The sequence below is a fragment of the Cololabis saira genome, chromosome 13 (genome assembly GCF_033807715.1).
Source record: "Cololabis saira isolate AMF1-May2022 chromosome 13, fColSai1.1, whole genome shotgun sequence".
NCBI lineage: Eukaryota > Metazoa > Chordata > Actinopteri > Beloniformes > Belonidae > Cololabis > Cololabis saira.
This window is the reverse complement of record NC_084599.1, coordinates 14,588,007-14,609,158: the sequence shown is the minus strand read 5'-3', so window position 1 is coordinate 14,609,158 and position 21,152 is coordinate 14,588,007. Positions and strand designations below refer to the sequence as shown.

The 21,152-nt window shown below is 40.8% G+C and overlaps 1 protein-coding gene across 1 annotated transcript in view; it reads right to left on the bottom strand.

Annotated features, from left to right (window-relative positions):
• Window positions 1–21,152, bottom strand: part of LOC133457738 (gamma-aminobutyric acid receptor subunit gamma-3) — a 58,517-nt gene that overhangs the window by 22,019 nt on the left and 15,346 nt on the right. Inside the window, exons 3-4 of the mRNA XM_061737053.1 lie at window positions 7,691–7,758; window positions 748–968 (exon numbers count right to left, since the gene is read on the bottom strand). Of these exons, the coding sequence (XP_061593037.1) occupies window positions 748–968; window positions 7,691–7,758 (289 nt within the window). The remainder of the gene's footprint in view (window positions 1–747; window positions 969–7,690; window positions 7,759–21,152) is intronic.

Genomic DNA, 21,152 nt, shown 5'->3' with positions numbered 1-21,152 from the left:
ATGCGCGTTACTAGTCAACACAATAGATTCATATAAATAACCCAATATCGTGATACAGTTTGTCACCTCCACGACACGTATCGTGACGTTTTTGTATCGCAAAATTTCGTGGCACGATATATTGTTACACCCCTAGTCGATACCTTTGAATATCTTCTTAAAACGTTCCTTTTTCAAGCTTTTTATATCATCTGATGAATATATGACATATACTATTGCTGCTAATCTGACTGCCTTGTCCCTTTTTTTTTGGTTAATCAATTTGTAACTTTGTTGGGAAGGGTGGCATAGATAATCCCGTCTCGCCAGTGTAATGTTTATTGTTATTGTTAACTTTGCAGATAGCCTTTTATCTTTGTGATTTTATTTATTTAATGTAGTCCTAGAATTTCCTTTGTTTCATTTTGTGTTTGCTCTTTCAAGTTGTTTTACTGGTTTTTAATTCTCTGCCTCTATGTTAAGTACTTACATTGTTCAGAATAGTGCTACAAAAATAAAGTTGTATTATTATTCCACTCATCGATGCATCAGGGTTCTACTGTTTATCCAGGGTCAGGTTTTGGGGACAGTAGCCTGAGCAGGGAAGCCCAGACTTCCCTCTCGTCGGCACTTTTATTGCCATTACAATATATTATTTTTTTCATACCTTCTTACTGCCAACTGAACAGCTGGCACATATTTTAAAAGTATTTCACTTAAGTTTTAGTTCTTTTCTTTATTGGTTTTAAAGTAAATTAATGTATTTACCTTAAAGTATAAAGTATCTTCCCATCATTCCATATCCTTAGCAGCTGGTTGGGCATTGTAATCCAGTGGGAATCTGCGCTCTTGGAGTTTCTGAAGATGGTGTCTGGTAGCCAGATAAGTCCAACCATGTTGCTGTTCAAAGTCAGTATTTTCATTGTGCTGTTGTATCTGAGGCGGTTGTCCATCCATGTCTGGGCAAAGATGATGTCAATTTGGTATTCCTAAAAAGACAAAAAAAAAAAAAATGGAACAAAACAAAGAAAATCAAGATGCATATAAATACAGTAGGTATCTGTACAGCATAATTTTTTTCTATTTTGTTTGAACATTCATAAATATTATGTGACAATACAGATAACTTTACTTACCCTTCGAGAGCACTGATTTTATTTTTAAGTTGTTGTGAATAGGATTATAACATGTCTGGAAAACATCTCTTTTTGGCATGAATCATCTCTTCCCTCGAGCAGGAGCATTTACCAAAAATATATGGATGTCTTTGTTTATGATGGGATAAAGTGCTAGAAACAGTAAGCTATTCTGACCACAACACAAATGGTCACATACTGAACGTAATGGTCCCATATCAACAAGACAACACAATTGACCGACCACAAATGTAGAGCCAGAGCCTGAGGCCGTGCTACTTTAGAGAAAATATCCACTTCGACAAAATGCAATAGTGGAAGTCTGTTACAGTGGTCACGTGACCTGGGGCCTCATGTACTAAGAGTGCGTGGATTTCAACGTGAAACCGTGCATGGAATTTACACGAACGCAAAAATTCAGATGTAAAAAACAGTGTGTACGCCCAAATCCACGCAGGTTGCTCTGTACATACCAATCAGCGTGGATTTGAGCGCACATGCGGGAGCACAAAACTCCGCCCTGTCTCCCCCCTCAAATACATATGTTTGAAAATGATAATGAAGATAATTATCCATTAAAAACCGCTCATTCTAACAAGAAATGTGCAAAAAAAGGTCAAAAAAATTAAAAACCACATCGGCTGTGAGCTGGAATAAATCATTTATTTGGGGGCATTTCTTCCGATTTCAGCTGCATTGCATTATGGGTAATGCTGTTCTTTGCTTTGCGTTGCGTTCCGTGAAGAGTTTTGGTTTTATTATGATCGTACGGGTTTGTGAATGTTTATGGGCAGCGTTAGTGCATCTTTACACTCTGCTTTTCTTGTTTGTATTTTAAGAACCAACACCAGAACTTACGTACGCACGTTTTTTGTGCGCCGCACTCTTAGTACATGAGGCCCCTGGTTCCAGTTATGCCATATCATAATTGTCTTTAAGGTGGCATACTATGTACGAACAATAACCACCAGGGGCCTCATTTATAAAAGAGTGCGTAGGATTCATACTAAAAGTGTACGTGCACTCAAAAGCCGAAAATGGGTGCGCACAAAAAAAAATCCTGATTTATAAAACCGTGTGCACGCACATCTGCACGCAATGTTCCCTTTATAAATCACAGTCCAGCTGGAAGGTTGCGCACATGAATTCGCCTCATATCCCGCCCTCTACACGCCCACTTTTTACCATGAATGGGCAATACAAACTACATGATGATTGTATTTGCATATAAATTAGCCTGCTGAGCATGTGCAGCGGCTTCCTGCAGCCTGTTTCTGCTGTGCGTCAGGATGAATGAGACATGTCGAGCCAGGCAACCGTGCCACTAAATTTCACGGAGACTGAGATCGAGATGTTGTGGATGAGGTGGAGGCCAAGAAAACAACATTATTTGGTGGTCACAGTAGTGGCATCACTAACAAAAATAAAGCGAGTGAGTGGCAGCATGTCGTTGCTGCTGTAAACGCTTCAAGAATGAGATCAAATCATATTTAGGTAGAAACAACCTTTCATTAACTGTATTTGGCCTTCAATCAATTTTTGGCAGGTAAAAAGACCCATTTTCAGGGGAGAAATCAGATTCTGGCAGGCAATCCAGGGCTGTACGCTTACTTTTTTTGAATGGTAGCACTGGTGCTAGCAAGTTAAAAATTTTAGTAGCACAAATAAAAATTTACTAGCACAGCCGGGTGGACAGTTAGTTAACCTGTTTATTGTGAAATCCATGTTATATTCATCAGAACTTCATTTACATGTTGAACAGCAAATAAACCGGTTCAGTCCATGCTGATCTTAATGAGATCTTGTTCTTAAACTTGAGACACAAACTGTGGCCACTCCTTTATAATTTGGTCGCCTGGCACGTTTAGATGAGGAAAGCCAATGGACTGCAGAATTTGTTGGGTCGAATGTTTCTAATGGACATCCCTCAGTGCTGATCCGCATGAGATCCTCTGTGGTGGAGACATGAAGACTGCTCTGGATAGAATTTTTAATTCTGTTCTGGGTCTAGTGTATTTTGAAGGATCAAATACTCAACATCCCATGTTATCCATTTTACATAGTGCAAGAAATGATGCAAATTTTGAAAATCGACCGTGCGCATGCGCAGAACCAAAAAGTAGCATTTCTCGGCAGGTAGCAGAAATTGGCAGAACACCGGCCGTTCAAAGTGTAGCCTGTTTTATGGTCCGCGTTAAATCGACGTAGAGTCGACGCAGTAGGGTACGCGGCAAAGCGCACCGTACGTGCGCGTCGCCGCGTACCCTACGGCGTAGGCTCTGCGATGGTGTAACGCGGAACCATAAATCAGCCTTAGGGCTGCAGCGGCGCGGGAGAGATGGATGACCGAGGGAGAACACAGTTTCACCAAGAGTGGAAAGCAGCGCCGGGCAAGTTATGCCACAATTTGCAGATGGATTGTAGATACTAACGTGGGCTAACGTGTCTGCTGGGACTATTTTGCGAGCTTTCGCAAAAGCCGGCAAGTCCGAGGCGCCGCACGGCATGGAATGTGACTCTGACAGTGTGGAAATCTGGACTGGCACAGCTGATTTAGCTGAGCTCTTTAATGCAGAAACAGGGGATGAGGACTTCGATGGGTTTGATTAATGTAAAAACTGAAATAAAGTAGCCTACAATCAAACAAAGTTTTGCTCCCGCTCTATTTTCAAAATACGCACACTCGTGTGCTGTCTGTGTGTTCTGAAGCGCGTGTGTGTGTGTCTGTAGACGGCGCCTTTAGGTTCGGTCGCGAAAATACGGTATTTATATATGAAATGTCAGAATAGGTAATTTTTTGACGACACCCCGGTGGAGAAAGGCTGATGTAGGTCAAGAGACATTCATATTAATTTTCACACTTTTTTTAACATGACCCCAGCGCAACTCACTCGCACAAATGCGAGTGGATACATATTTCTCTTTGCACCGGATGATTTTTATTCGCAAATGCGATGAAAACTGTCGCACTGTACAGCCCTGCAATCACTTTTTGGCACGACACCGGCACGGTGTGTCCTGCTCCGCGGCTGCAGCACCAGCAGCACCAGAGCGATCCAAGCGCATGGCGCAGCTGGAAGTGGCCGACTGACTGACCCTATGCTTCAAATACAGAGGGACACGATCAGCGCTATTATATTACCTAATACATACATAAGTCTGATATGTGATGACATTAAAAGTATGACATGAATCTGACTTCATTTCTCCACCTCACCCTCTGCGTCGCCAGTTCCCCATATCTTCAAAACGTTTGTGCGCTAGGATAAAAGTTTGCGTAAAGATACGCACATTTTCCCGTTAGTATTTTTTTTTAAATCCCAACCTTTGCGTAGAAGGTGGCGTGCACATCTTTCAAGCCCTGTTTTGTGCACACGCAAGCTTTATAAATGAGGCCCCAGATCAGTATACTGTGCATACTGTGCATACTGTATACTGTGTCATCTCATCCACACAGCAGCACCGGCAGAGTCAAACAGACTTGCAGTATGTGGGGTGGCACAACTGAGTAGGCTGTTTTATGGGGGCCAACTATTCTTTAGTTAAAAAAATAAATGAATGCCTTATTTCAATGCATTGGGGAGCTTTTGAGCTGAGTAGCATTAAAATTAGGCGATGGGGGGGCAAGGCTCTTGAGTGGGGGCCCCCCTGTAGGTCTGCCCCTGGTCATGAACTGTGGGTAATAACTGAAAGAATGACGTTGCAAATGCAAGCTGCCAAAGTGAGCATTTTTAAAGCTAACTGTTGGGAATAGCGTTGAGGAGCTCGGTTGCCCTGGAGTGCTCCTTCACATCAAAAGGATCCAGGTGAAATGGGTTGGCCATCTGGTCCAGAAGCTTACCAGTTTCAGACTAGTCCCATGATGTCATGGGACACATCCAGGACTCACTAAGGAATATTATATCTCTCGGTTACCAACGCCTTGGTGTCTCCCTAGTCGGGGTGGGTGGGGAGAAGGAGGTCTGGAGAATCTCTCCCCAGGCTGTTTAACCCTGTAATTCTTGATAAGCAATATAGTTTAACACAAAAGTGTAATGGAAACACTTTTTTTTAAACATTTGCACATCTCTGGCAGCGCTTGATGTATCTGGTCGATCTAGTCATCAAAAGCTAGTTTTTAGCCTTTTTTGGCCTCATTAATATCATGTAGTTGTGCTTTAACACCACTTAATCATTATGCATCACTGCATTACATAAGGGCTTGGCCTCTGAGTAATCATTTGAATGATCATCTGGTGCCTTCGTCTTTTGTAGACTATTTTCGCAAAAGCGGTGGCGACAATCACAATAATTTGTTGACTAATGTTTTCGTCAATCTTCTCCAAAGTCGAAGTCTTCTTTTTCGTTGTTTTGAAGAGTCTGGCGAGACGAGATACGGAGAGTTACAGAGATAAATTAGCCAATGCTTGTGTCTGGACCGGGTCTTACGGATAGGTTGTATGGATCTATGTTAATGATCTCAAGTAATTTCTCAAAGTACCACTGCTTGGCACTGGTATTTAGCCTCTCCCAGTAGAGCCCCTTTCTTTTTTTCCTCATTTTCTTCCCGGGAAACTGCTCTGGGTTGCAAAATCAAACAAATAACAAGCTGGTCACTCTCTTTCTTACTTATTCTCTTTATCTTACTGTTGAAATAACCACGGCGGCTGATTGTCTGTCCTTTCAATACGGACACGCCGTCTTGAAATGAAACTTGGGTTAAAAATATTATGACATAACTCTCATATCTAACTTCTTATGTTGATTAAGTCTTAAAGTAATAAACTGGTACAAAATAATAAAGACAAACACTTTAAGGGTTTCTGTTTATTAAACAATTGCTGAAGCACATACTCGCCAGGAGCTTAAGTGAAATCCTTCCATATGTTAAAAACAACCATAGATGGCAAAGATGAAGAAAAAGAAAAACAGAGTCAGGACAGAAAAGTGTTATACACTGCATTTGGATTGCTGTCATAATCTGATTTAGAAACTACTCCCTCAACTGTTCAACTATGATGTCATTTGTTTAAAAAAAAAATGTTGTGGCTCAAGTGGACTTTATTTTGAAAGTGGCTACACAGGAAATGGGTAGAAAGAGAGGGAGTAAGACACAGTAAAGAGTGACAGGGTTGGGATTTGAACCTGCATGAGGGCGATAGCCTCTGTATATGGTGCGCCTGCTCAACCCACTGAGTTATCTGGGGCTCATGATGTCGTTTTTAAACATACTGCAAACACAATGACTGAACAGCTTAAACGTAAATACCATGCGGTTAAGAAAGGGCTCACAATTCAGAAATCTGTACAAACATATCATCCCATTAAAGGTATAGTCTATAATCGTATTCAAAAACATTTATTGTTATACAGGGTCCTTCCATCTTGAGAGTAGCCAGTGAATAATGTGTTCAGAAAAAGAAAAGAAAAACATCCGACCTCTCTGACAGGTTTAATCCTGTAAAAACTCTAACCAATCTGTTTTTTGCGGTCCGAATGAAATGGATTGGTCCAGGACCAGAGGCTTGGCAGGGGGGAAAGAACCAATCAGATGCCTTCATTTTAAGTCCCGCCCACGCCCCCCTCTGTCTCATGCGCCCTTTCGTCTTGTCTCTCTGCCTCCTATCACACCACATATCATATACACACTGGGAACATTTAAGAGTGATATTGACTGAATATTTATGTCGGCCTTAAAAATGACACAAATAATGCTTAATTTGACCTTAAAAGTTGGTATTTTGCATATAAAAAGGCACTGAGCCTCCACTATATCCTTGCTCTGACCCTAGACTATAGATCTAGACACTTAATTAATCATCTTTGAATGCCTACTTACAAAAAAACTTGGGGAAAATGGTCCAACGATTGACCAAGACAGGCAGTTTGGCGGCCATTTTGATATGCAAATTAAAAGGTCAAAAACTCAAAATTTTGCTCGGGTACCGTTTTTTTTGGATTCAGCACCCTTGAAATATGTAAAGTAGGCCACTTCCCGACTTGTACCCATAAATGCTCCTTACATTCACTTTTTGGGTACATCCCGTATAGTCTATCCAGCCTGCCTCTGCTTCCAGCTGCCTCCAGCCCCCGTGTCCACTTCCCACGGGTCTTCCTCGGCTCAGACTGTCCCAGTGTAACCCCCTCCCCCCGGCTCCTCCAGACCGACTGGCAACCGCGGCCTGACATCGGAGGGCCGCTGCCGCTCCCGGCTTCACTGCCGGCTCGCGGTCGGGTGGTCACGTCGGATGTAACGGCTCGCCCTCTTAAAAAGGCTAAAAAAAGAAACCCAAAGTGCGATTCTGCGCGCAGGTTGTCCGCTTCTGGGGGTACACAGCCCACCCCCCTAAAACCGGCCTCGCTTACAGGTGAATGAGACATGGGGTAGTTTTGTTGAAAATGTGCTGTCCAAAATGTCCTGGAAAACTGGACTCCTGCAAATGCGCGTTCCCCAAAGTTTGTGGGGGCGTGGCTTTGGACGGAGCGTTGACGGGAGGGGGAGGAGGGGGCGGGGCTTAGAGGAGGTGCCACTTTCAAATCTTGCTAGCTCTCCAACATTACAGACTATAACTTTAAGCAGGGAAAGCTTGACTTACCATATTTATTGAAGACACTGGTCCGATGCTGTTCACGTATATGTCAACATCTATGACAGTTGGTTTAACTGAAGTGGAAAAAGATAAAAAAAAAAAATTAATCAAGACTTATTTACACGCTAACTAAACCTGCTTCTTCTGTAGGTCAAAGTGAGGACAAGAAATGACTGATTAATGGAACCTTTTGTTTGATATCATTTAAACAAGTAGCATATGTGTTTGGTGAAGAGATTTTTCAGATGTCTGCCAGTGTTCCTGTGAAAGGGTTAATTATTCCTGCATTATTCTCAAATGAGCTTACTAACACATTGTACAATTTACCGTAATATAAAACTGCACTTCAGCCCCTTAAAACCTGATAACCCCTGTAGACAGAGGGCAGAACCCACTCATTTATTGCAAAGGTGGTCTATGTGAACGTGTCAAAACAGCAAGTGAGCATGGGTCATCACCTGCCCACACGCATGCACACTTTTCGGGCTGTGAGGCCCCTTTTGGTGGACACAGCTGATCTTTATACTGTATGAAGTCATAGGGCCCTTCAGCTTCGAACACTCAGGAGTCGATCACCACGTGAACCCCTTTACCATTTTTGTAATTTACGTCATATACATCTTACACAAACCAGGTTAAGACAGGATGTTTGCACAAAAATGACTGGTATAAAACATGATCAAACACAATAAGAACAAAATTTAAATTCAATTTGCTTCACCATGCTTACAGTACATAAAAGTCCTTAACCCTCAGTCCTTCCCAAATCAGTGAGATGTTTGCATACACGTTGTAACTTTGGCTCGTCGACTAAAATTAATGAATATTTGCGACATAAATGACATTGCAATTCAAATTTAGTCCCCATGTCCGGGATTGTGGCCAAAGACAGCAAACACAGCCTCATGTTACAGCATCATCATTATTTGAAAATGTCTCTTCTACTTCTGGATCTGATGCTATGCTCAGTGTCCCCCTTGGGAATAACAAGTCAGATAAAACCCACAGACTGTCTCTATAAATGATTCACTATGCTACTCTGACTTCATTCATTTGCTTCTAGAGTGGCATTTTGAAACCATCTCAGGTTGTTGCAGCCAGAGGTGACGTGGTGACATGTGAGAGATACATCTGAGCAAGAACCCAGGGTCACTGTACTTGCTCATTAAACAACTCACCTGGCACCAAAACCAGACTCATCTATTTGGCGTCTTCATTAATGATTCAGCTTCATAAATACATCAGCTACTGTACAGCTACAGCTAATGTCCTGAAAGCACAAACTAGTTTGAACATCCAAAATCATATTTGTTTCTGCTGTAAAGATGACCAGCTTTACATGGTTTGTGGGAACTGACTTTTTTTGCCAGCCAGCTTCTAACTTCAGATAAGATCAATACAAATGTCAGCTTTCCAATAAAGGAATAACAGTATGGACCAGGTCTACACCTACAGTACATTCCAGATGCATATACAAAGTCACGTCCCCTGCTGTATCTCAGATTTTCAGACTCATCCAGGATCATTCAGAATCATCCCACCCCACTTCAGAGACACTTACAGGCTACAGAGGGAAGCCAGTAAAGACCCCACACACCCAGAGCAGTCACCTTTCTCCCCCCTGCCTAATGAGAAATGCTACAGGTCACTTAAATCAAAAACAAACCGACTCAAAAATAGTTTCTACATGCCCTTCTCCTTCCCCCGGATAAATGACTGATTACCCACCCTCCACCTCAGTTAATGTTGCAATATTACAATTAGTCCTGTCAAGCGATTAAAGAAAAAAATCGAGTGATTAATTAATTGAGATCTGTAATTAATTCATCTAATCTCTAATCTCTTTTTTAATCTCACCAAACAATTGCTGAGAAAAGCCCTCAAATTGAAGTGTTTTCCTTTGAATTCATTACATTATTGTGGCAGAACAAAAGAAAGTAGAAAGAAAAAAAAAGTGGCTTTATAAAGTCTTCTTTTTTTTAACAGACTTGAACAGATGCAGTTTGGGGAAGAGCGTTGCTGTAGCAACATTGTTGCTGCGCTAGCTGTGGCTGCGCTCGTGACTGGGTGCTTTGCGTTTTTGTGGCTAAACTTGAGCTGCTTCAGTGGTGAGCAAAGTCCTTTCCACAAAGAGATATCATTCTACCTTTATCAATTGTGCCGTAGGGGCGTTTTAGAAATGTAAATTCCCCATTCACCGGACTGACAACTTTCACATGCTTCTCCACTATCGCCTCTCTTCCTCGTACTCACCGCCCCCCCCCCCCTGTCCAGCTACAATGGGAGTGTACCAGCAGAGCTAACCACGCCCACACAGCAACAGCCAATCAGTGTCCACCTCAAGGAGGGACTGACCATTGTTTCCACCCACAACTCAAGCACAAGAAGCCCACTTCACAAACACAGATTTCATAATAAACGCAACTTGCAAACAGAAAAAGTAAAGTTAGAGATTAAAAAATAGATTAAACGATTAAAAAATATAACACGCTAAATATGCCTGTAATTAATTAATCGCGATTAATGCGCTAATTTGACACCCCTAATTAAAATGCTTACGGCAGCTCTCTAACTACTTCAGGTATCTTTTATACTATATATATTGTATACAGGTTAGCTGTTTTCTTTTTTTCATGTAGTTTTTATTTACTGTGTATAGTTTTTTCTGCTGTGCTGCAATTTACAATACGCTGCTAACGAAGATTTGCTAAACTCTTTGTTTAATTGTTTCTACAACAGTGACTATTATATTTTAGATTAGAAGGATCCATATCAGCTCTACTTGTTAAAGGGGACCTATTATGAAAAACATGTTTTTTCTTGCTTTAACATATATAAAGTGGTCTCCCCTCAGCCTGCCAACTCAGAGAAGGAGGAAAGCAACCAAATTCTGCAGTGTCTGTACAGCCGCCCGGATGAGCCGTCCAGTGTGATGTGGCTTCTACGAGCCGTTCAGATTATGCCCATTTTCGTTACGTAACCAAAATTCAAACCACGGCCACAACTATAAAAACGTGTAACTGCATGCGAGCGTCTGACTATCGCATCGCACTGCGTGATATCGGACGCTCTCTGTCCATCTCCCTCCAGCAGCTGCCACTTTATTGAGGTTTTTGTAGTGAAATGAGGAGGAATCATAGAGATAACTTCTCATTTCAACTAACTGGATCAGCCGTTCCTCATCCATGACTGTTTCCTACAGCGCTTTCAACCGGCTTTCAACGCGAAGCAGAGCATCCGACAAATGTTCAGCAAAACGGCGCGCTGCGTCGCTATGGCCAGTTAGGACAGTCCTATATAAAAAATAAAGCCAATGGATGGATGGAATTGATTTTGTCGCTGACACTCGCTCGCATTGGATGCAGTTAGGACACGGTGTAACTCCGCCGGCCGGAGCTTCCGCCATTTTTTCGTAGCGGTGTATCGCGTCATTCAGGCAGCCAATCAGCACAGAGCCTCATTATCATAGGCCCGCCCACTCAGAATCCCGCATAGATAATGAGGTTAGAGAATGGGAAGATAAAGACATGGCTCAGAGGCTGAATTTCTAATTTATTTAGCAAAAACAATCAAAAGCTTGTTTTTAAGACATCCAAGGCCTGTTTAAAATAGGTATTAGATGCCATAATAGGTCCCCTTTAAGGTTCTAATGGTAATCTCGTCATGTACAAAAAGTACTACGCATACCCCCTCTTTTAATCCTGTTGTATTTATGTAAAAACAATAAAGAGTAATAATAACTTAATCTGTGCAGGTCTGGGCATTAGGTAAATAGAAACTCAGATGGACAAAAATATATATAACTTCTTTCCATGTGCCTTTGACTTGTTTAAACAAAAAGATTAGGTCAGAATGAAAAACAAAAACTCATGTATGAAAAGCTAAGTACCTTAATTGGTCTATAGTTTGTCGTCTACCTTTAGCAGCAATAATTTGAAGTAATCATTTCCAATCTCACATGGCCATCCATGTGGATGGCCATGTGAGATTGGAATACTCTCTAATTGGAATACTCTCACATCAGTATCTCATATTGTGGAGGAATTTTGTCCTATTCTTCTTAACGATATTAGCCCCTTTCACACAGAGATTCCGCAATATTGGTGTAAAGAAGTCCTGCCAATACGCCGCCTTTGTTGGTTCACACAGAACCATACAACGCCGGCATAACGCCGCTCCCGTCTGTAAATTCACACAGCATGCCGGCGTTCCGCAATCAGAGGCGTGACGACAGCGTCAGTCCGACCGTCATGTCAGCGGCATGCCGGCTGTGTCATTCACACAGACCCCGTTTCGTTTCTGTGACGGCTCTGTGACTACCTCCGCTGCCGGCTTATTGGTGGGGCCACTTGGCCCCCCCATTCCGCCTCCGTGACTTTCACACAGAACAGCGAGGCGGCTTAAAGGCGCAACGTTCCCGCCTCGAACTGGCTGTGTGAAAGGGGCTATTGATTCAGTTCATGCCCAGCTCTCCCAAGGTCCAACATTTTTGTGAGGTTTAGAGCTGAACCTTCACTACACCTTTCCAAAATCCTTATCATTGTATTTTTCTGCCATTCTGATATAGATTTGCAGGCACGCTTTGTGTAGCAACAATTTTTTCTCCAAGATGATTGCTTATTATCTATTTTTCCTGGGCAGGTTTTCTTTTGCAATCATACACATCCTCTGCTAAGTGGTATATCTCCTGCATCATCAAACATACTGTTTTCAACACACTGATATTTAATGTTATGCTACATTTTTACAGCTAAAGCGGAGTTTATGGTTTGAGACATAAATTGATTTTCACCTGTTAAATTGAGACTTCCTTATGGAATAGTTATTGCATACTCATGCACGCACCAATATAAGTACTTTTTTTGGGCGGGGCACTCATTTAAGTTAGTCAGAATGTTTGCATGCATGGATGAGTGTTTTCCGCAGATGCACATGCTCTCTTGTCATGTTGCTTAATAGATCCTGATATTTTCAAAAGAAGTGGCATATGGTCTTGTCAGCACCGTGTGTCATACATATGCAGAAGTTACAAATGAAGATGCAAGAAAGCTTTGGCAATCCAAGAAAAAGTTACACCTCATGGGTTTCTTGCCAGAATTTGTAGCTTACTGTTATGACCAGCTCGCAGGCCACAACAAATGAGGGAGATGCACGGAACTAAAGATCAACGAATTGAAGTTTATTAAAGGAAAATGCAAAAATAACTACAATGGGTCGTGGAGAATCAGCATCTGTGGTGTAGTGAGGTGCATGGCTGCAATGAGAAATATGAGGTGCATGTTGTCCGTGTTAAAACAAGGGAAGGCAACACAACAAAGAAAAGGTGGTGATGGCAGAGGGGGCCAGCACCCTGGCATTTGGGCAGGCAGTCTTAAGTAATGTGGGAGCACTGGTCAGGTGCTCCAAATTACTCATCAGGTTTGGCTCCGCCCATCTAAGGACCTGCAGGACAAACACACACAAATACACAACACAGTACATGGCACAAACCATAGCAGGCCCATCCATACACACCAGGTGATAAACCACTTTCACGTTTAATTTAGAGTCCAGTTCCTCCTCCTAAAGAACGCTTAAATTATGTTGAACCCCTGGCTTTCCCCCAGCTCTGAAGCCCAAAGGGATTTTATGCTCTTATGTGTAATTGTGTCATTTAAAGTGTGAACTTTATTTAAAAAAATTAAAAATGAAGTGTGAAATTTAGAGAGAATTTTGCAACAGCTGTGACTTGCTTTTGCATAGCAAAGACCTCCACCATCATTTTACATTCCCTGTATTTGGGGTCATTGTGTCTCAGCCAATTAAAGGCTCAGCAGGTATATTTTCCACCTGCCACCTCCGTTCAAGCATTCAACTTTTGTGCTAACAGATGGCACACGAGAGAGCTCTTCTGGAGAGCCAGCGCTGAGGAAAGCTTTTCAACAGTGCTATGTTCATGACTGTACAATACATGCTGAGCAAACTACATAGATGCACTTTAAATACCTGAAAGGTATATTCAACAAAACCATGTCAAAACGGTTCACAATAACTCTTCTTCACAGGAGCCGGGTTTCAGTCAGCTCATGACACCACAGACAGGCTCCTCCAAGTCAGCCTGCCCAGTGTGTGTGTGAGCTGTCAGGTGATGTGAGCTACTGCAACACGATGCACTTTGACCTGCTGAGCAGCCACCAGGATGTGCAGTTAACTGGAAGCAATCAACCCTGATAGCTTGTCCTCACAGACAACTCCTCACTCCTACCCTGCTCTCCTCGTCTCAGTCGTAAACCATTCATTTGTAATACACACTGTATGGCTACCCACTGAATGATTTCATAAATATAAATAAAAAAAATATACATCAGGATTCTCAACATTTGACAGAAGCCAGGTCAGTTGTAGAAATTAGACCGATTCTTTAAGAAAACATTATCAAACGTTTGCAGTAATCTTGATTAATCATAATTAATGATTAATTAAAGTTGACGGGGCTGAAAATCAATCATATGATCTTCTGTTTGGGGAGAAATTAGCAATATAAAAAAATCATATGTACCAGCCACATCATTGGGCACACCTCAACACTAGTTTGGACCCCCTTCTGGCTTTAGAAATACCTCACTTCTTTGTGGCTTAGATTCAAACAAGGTGTTAGAAACAGCCCTCAGAGGTTTTGGTCCATAATGACATGACAGCACCACGCAGTGGCTGCACATTTGTCAGCTGCACACCCTTTGTCTCCCGTTCCACCACATCCAAAAGGTGCTCTATTGGATTTAAATCTGGAGACTGTTGAGGCCAATCGAGTGCAGTGAACTCATTGTCATGTACAAGAAAGCACTTTCAGATTAACTGAGCTTTGTGACATGGTGCATTAACCTGTTCGAAATAGCCATCTGAAGCTCTTTATGTGCTCATAAAGGGTTGTACATGATCTACAAGAATACTCAGGTGGCTGTGGTGTGGAAATGATGCTCAACTGGCACTTCTCTGTGAACTCTTGAGATAACTGCGTGTTAAATGCCATTGGATCAGCAGTTTCTGAGATACTCAGACCAGCCCACAACCATGCCGTGTTCAAAGTCTTAATCTTCTCCATTCTGATGCTCGGTTTGAACTTCAGCAAGTCGTCTCGACTATGGCTTTGTGCCTAAATGCATCGAGTTCCCATGTGATTGGCTGATTAGATGTTTGCGTTTACGTTGAACAGGTGAGCCCAAAGATGCGGCCAGAGAGTGAACATACACTGATGAAAGTGTTCATTTTTGAAAATTGTTTACTGCTTTGATTTTCTAAAGGAGAAAAACAACAAGGTCCAGTATTATGCTAATTCTGCGTAAGTCTCTGCACAGGACAATGACTCTACAACTGCTGATCTGGACTGCAAACCACAAAACTTTTCACTCGGTGGTGAGTCATTGGATAAATGGATAAAGTGAGAACGATGTTGTGGACAAAATAAACATTGACATTTACATACATTACAAATGCCCTCTTAATTGAATGTGATGACAATTACTCTTTCTTGTTCTCTCTCCTCACCGCAGATGTGCTTCACACTGGCAGTAACCTACACATTCATGGCAGAAGGACAAAAACCCTGTGTAGTTTCAATGCTTGAAGCCAGTTCACTCAGGACCAGTGTTTTATGTGGTCACGATAATACCTCTTTTTGTAAAGAGGTATTTTACTATTATTAATATTTTTAAATCCGGCAGCATGGTGGCTTGGTGGTTAGCACTGTTGCCTCACAGCAAGAAGGGTCCCGGTTCGACTCCCAGGCCCAGCAGGGTCTTTTTGTGTGGAGTTTGCTTGTTCTCCCCGTGCATGTGGCCCTGCGATGGACTGGTGACCTGTCCAGGGTGTAACCCCTGCCTCTCGCCTGAAAATAGCTGGGATAGGCTCCAGCAGACCCCTGCAAAGGATAAAGCGGGTATAGATAATGGATGGATGGATTTTTAAATCAAATTTTTCACAGTTTAATATGTGAACAGGACTTTAGCTTTGTTTTACAGGTCTATATTTTGAGGATAAATTACTCAATTATCAATTTTATTTAATGCAATGAAAAGTAATATACTGTAAGCACTATAGCAAATACATCCATCCATCTTTTATACCCGTTTTATCCTTTGCAGCGTCACAGGGATCTGCTGGAGCCTATCCCAGCTCATTACGGGAGGCAGGGGTTTACCTGGACAGTTCCCCAGTCCATCGCAGGGCCACATATACACACAGACAACCATGCACACTCACATTCACACCTACGGGCAATTTCAGAATCATCAATTGAGCTACTATGCATGTTTTTGGACTGCGGGAGGAAGCCGGAGTATAGCAAATACAGTTAGGTAATAAAAAAATCAATTAACAACTATAAAAAAAATAATTCAGGCATGGAGTACTGGGTAAAAGAAAGCAAGTAATAAGAAATACATTGTTTTGTGAGTATCCAATCACAGTGTCATACTGCATGGCTATGTGCTTGACAGCTGTGGCAAACTGGCCTGATTGAAACACCTGAATATAATAATTAGTGTGACCAAATGCTTTCGTCCATAAAGTGTAACGTTGTTTTTCCAATTTACTGTATGAGGTACAATAATTGCAGCAAAGATGTGAACCACTTGCTAAATGACAGATATTCAGACATGGTAGCCCCAAACATGGTGGAGTTTTTAATGTTGTGACTTAGGACCCCAAATAAAGGATTGTTACTCAGTGTTAAACACTCACCATTGAGTAGTTTTAATGTTATGGCACTTTGTACATGTATTTTCTTTTGGTAGAGTTAAAAAAAGGAATTTAACAAGACTTTTAGGTTTCTGCCTGCAGTCATGGCACAGCATTCGATTTTTCTATGTTTACACTGTTGCCCTTATAAACACTGTAAATTGTGAACGGACCCAGAACAGATTCAAGTCCTGTTGTGCTACAGGTTTCAGTTGGAACAGAAATGAAAGCCTTTACGTCACCGGGACTCCAGCTGTTTCCAAGTGCATAATTTAGTGTTTGTGTGGTAAAACATATAAGATACAACATAACACGACACACACAACCTGATATATGTCTATATTAACAGGTAATTAACAGTTGTTAATTACGTCCCTGTGGAGTTTTCCATCTTTGACAAAGAAGCTGCACTCCATAATTTTCTTCATTATAAGGTGCCAACTGTGTTGGAGGGTGTAATTATGCACCTTCTTACCCTGTCATTTAGTAGCAGTCAGGCTGTGATATTATTCAGCACGTATAGGGACTTCTCATTAACTTTAGGGAACTAAATGACACAAACTAGAAATTATAAGCTGTTTGTGGTATTTAATATGTGTAACAATTCAGTGAAGCAGCCTGAATGGGCGATTTAAATATACCGTACTGTTCAGAGTTTTACTTGAAGTCTGACAATGGGTAGTTTTCAGTAAAAAGAGAAAATAACAGATTGTGGCTTTTCTCTGAGGATTTAATCTGTGGTGAACTAGCTCTTGGAGCAATCATCCAGTCATCCAGGGAAGGGCAGAGGAAAATCCAGAGCCTTTTGTCTGGTTTATTTGCCACTGGGGTGGGCAGAGAATTGTAAAAAAGAAAAAAGAGAAAAGAAACATCAGCTAATCACTGTCCAGATTTATACTGGAGCCTCAGATGAATAGATGTACATTAGCTGTGAGAGAAACAAAGAGACAAACACCAGCGACATGATTTGTTAGACACACTGATAGGGATAGTTATGACAGTGTGACGTCACACATCTAAAAAAAAGCCAAGATCAGATGAGAAGAAGACTACTATCAGACCCTTCCAGGCCTGCCCTCAGTGGTTTGTGTCTATTAGTATAATTAACACCACAATGGAGATTGACTCGCTTTTTGTAACAATTGTTACTAGCTTGTCATCAAGTTTGTAAACTTCAGCTAGCTACATACACGTGTGGAATGTGTAAGGGTTTGATTAAACTTCCATGCATGTGAAGAGTCAAACTGATCAATACTTTTGAACTCTCTTGTACTGCATGTTATTATGAGTGTGTTTTGCTCTTCCCACCACCTCTTTCCCTGAATGGCTCCTTAGTAAAGAAGATAATCCAACTTTGATTCCCAATAATCCCTCATCACCAGTCACAAAAAGGGATGGCACAGTGAGTAGGTGCCGCCTACACTGCCTATTAGTGATGGCTGGCTAGAGTTGAAATAAAGAGGATTAACTTTGCCTTTTGAATATCAAACAGGTCTGCGGGACTTGCTAGAATTAGAACATTAAGAAGTGTTTTTGATTTATTTGCATATTTATTTGCAAAAAGAAGACACAGCCATGTAAAACTGATTTCACATCAGAGAGAATAACAAAAGCCTTTTGATTATGATATACAGTACTTGGATTAATTCATTTGGACCAAAATGTAACAAATGAACACTTTTTGCCATCATAATATAATACCAATCACAAGTATGTGCTTACAGAGTTCAAACAACAGAAAATGAGTCAATAGAAATGACCAAACCCTATCACATAATGTATAACCATCCCAAAATAAGCTCAGTTATACCAAAAAGCACAATCCTGAACCTCAAATTCGGTTTTGCAGAATTTCATCAGTAAACTTGTACTTTCAGTTGGAAGCATTTAGAGTTTGAGTCAAATAAAAATAAACTTGCTTAACCCCTTCAAGCTGACAGATCCAGTGTGTCCAGAAGAGACAGTCCCCTTAAACTTCAAGAAACTTTGTAGTGGTCTTCTACTTAAGTCCTTGATGCTAATAAAACAACATACCGTTTGTATTTTTCTGTTTGGCAAACATGTTAAATGAGTCAAAGGTAATTTGAGATTCAGTGTTCACAGAATCAGTTCAAATGTGAACCGAACCAGCACCACTTCCATTATTACAACGAACTGCACATTCTAGTATAAATTATGACCAAAAAATATATGCCACATTTCTTTTGTTTAATTTATATACAAACCCACGAGACATTGTAGTCAAAAGCAACATATCTTGTTTTACTGTTTTGAGTCTCTCCAGATGATTCTTCAATCAGCATTGACGCATAACTAGAACAGACTACACCCTGGACTTGATGTGCATTTGTGGCCTTTTGCAGTCATATAGTGAGTTCCTGGGGTACATATTAGGATATCAGTATTATCTTGTCCTAGACATTACAATCTTTCCTACAGTATCTTGCAATCAGGTGACGAGCTGTATACTGTAAGGGCCCGATTTACTAAGATCCTAAATAAAGAGTACTAAATTGCGTGTGCACTGAAAAAGTTTGCGCGTGCTGTTGTTGTGTGTTTTGCGGGTGATCAACTAAGATTGCGTGCGCAATTGATAACAGGTGCAAACAGCAGTATTTAAATGAGGTGTTGCGCGTCTTCCGGTTTGCGGCGCAAACTTTGCGCCATGGAGAGTGGATGGAAAGCAGGATATAGTTGCAAGCGCAAAATGAAATTTGACGAGTTGGAGTTATAGAGATATTAGTGGAAGAGGCAAATTGTTGTGCCGTATTCAGCACCCCTGCCGTGAAAAGCACCCCCTCGTATATTCAATGATAAGTAGACCAAGAAAAAAAACAACACACTGACACTTCAATATATTTATATATACACACTCACACAAACACATACTTAGGAGTTTATATTATATATATTTACAAATATTATGGAAGACAACACAGTAAGCAGGCTATTAATTAATGACATCAATAACCATTCACCCGATTTTTTTTTTTTTACCCGAATCCATGAGCGCACTTAAACATGAATCATTAACACAAAACTGGACGCTAAACAGAACATGGACAACAGAACATGAACAGAACATGGAATGAGAATATCATTTTTGTCAGACGAGGGGGTTCTTTTCACGGCAGGGGTGCTGACGGCACAACACCGGGGTATGACTGCAGAACAAGTATAGGCGCACAATGAGAAACACTTTTTTCTCCATGAAAACACGTGATTTATTTATTATCACAAATAAAAAAATGAATGTGCCTCCTGTGGCAACCTTTTGCTGAATAATACTCGATTTAACATTCAAATAAAATATTTCTCCTTTTGCATGTGGAGATTAGCACCTTCCTTTCGAACGTATTAAATACAGACGCAATCACAATCCACGCAAAAACTTTCAGGCTTGGTAAATCTCATTGCGTGTGGTAAATGGACCAATTTGCATCTTTCCCTCCCAGTATTTAGCGATTTCTGGCGGGTACGCCCCATATTGATTATTCATCAGGGCAAAAGTACTAAATGGATTGCGTGTGCTATTTTGCGCATTTGAGAGACGCAGTCCTCTTTGCACGCTGTTAGTAGATCAGCTGGCACTTTGGTTTGCGGGTGCTGTCGAGTTTGCACACGTTTTTACACACGCAAACCTTTAGTAAATCGGGCCCTAAGTGTGTACAAACCAGCTGCACTCTCTGGTTTTCCTTGTTTGGATTTTCTTTGTTTTTCATTGGAGGCCTTTTTGTATTTACTTTGTGAATGACCTGTCTGTGCTGCGCTTTACGGTCATTGAAAGACCACTACATTTTTGTCCTACAACTAAAATGACTAAAATATGACATTTACCATTGTGCGCCGCACGTTTTGAACATGAGGCCCCAGGATAATGCTAAAGACATTTTCAGAATAATGCTAAAGACATTTTAGCAAAATTGCTTCTATTTTCAAGGGTTCATTCTAGTATTTGAAGAATTAACTGAAGAAGAAGTTAAGTGGCCAGGTGCTGTCCATTCCTTTGTTACTGAAGATAAATGGTGAAAATAAAAGGTCTGGAGGTGATGTCAGACAGGGTAATTGATTTCTGGATGTGTTGAAATCTTAGAGTCTACACTTTGATTGCATCTTGATTGTTTATATAATTTTAAAATCCATCATGGTTTTGTGTAAATGCAAAATCTTAAAAGTGTATCATTGTCCAAATACTTTTGGACATAAATCTAAGTGAAAAATTGCTTAATAAACAATATCATTTTCAATTGTAATCCATATAACTAATAATATGTTCAAGATTTATCAGGTTTTTGACTGTCTCACGATTTGGATTTGTACCAACTTTCTACCAGTGACATTTTCTAAATTCTGAAAGAATTATAACTTTTGAACTGAATCAAATTTGGGATTTTCTTTTTAAAAAAAAGTTATGACCATACAAATCTGATTTGGTGACTGAAATGACTAATTTATGAATAAAAAATAAATAAAAAATCACAGTTGTCAGATAAATCAAATGCTTTGTTGTTTGAGTTATCATACTTTTTAATTTCCTGTTCTCAAATTTGTCCATGTCACATTCAGTTCTACAATACCTACCACTTTCAAAGCATAATAATTACTTACTAATTCTAAACTCTTGGTGATCAGAAAACAAACAAACAAAAATGAATATGAATGTAATGAGTATGTGGAGAAATGGTTTCCTTGTTTCATTTAAACCCCTAATTTTCCAAAAGAATATGATTTTCCTTTCTCGCAGCGTGCTTGT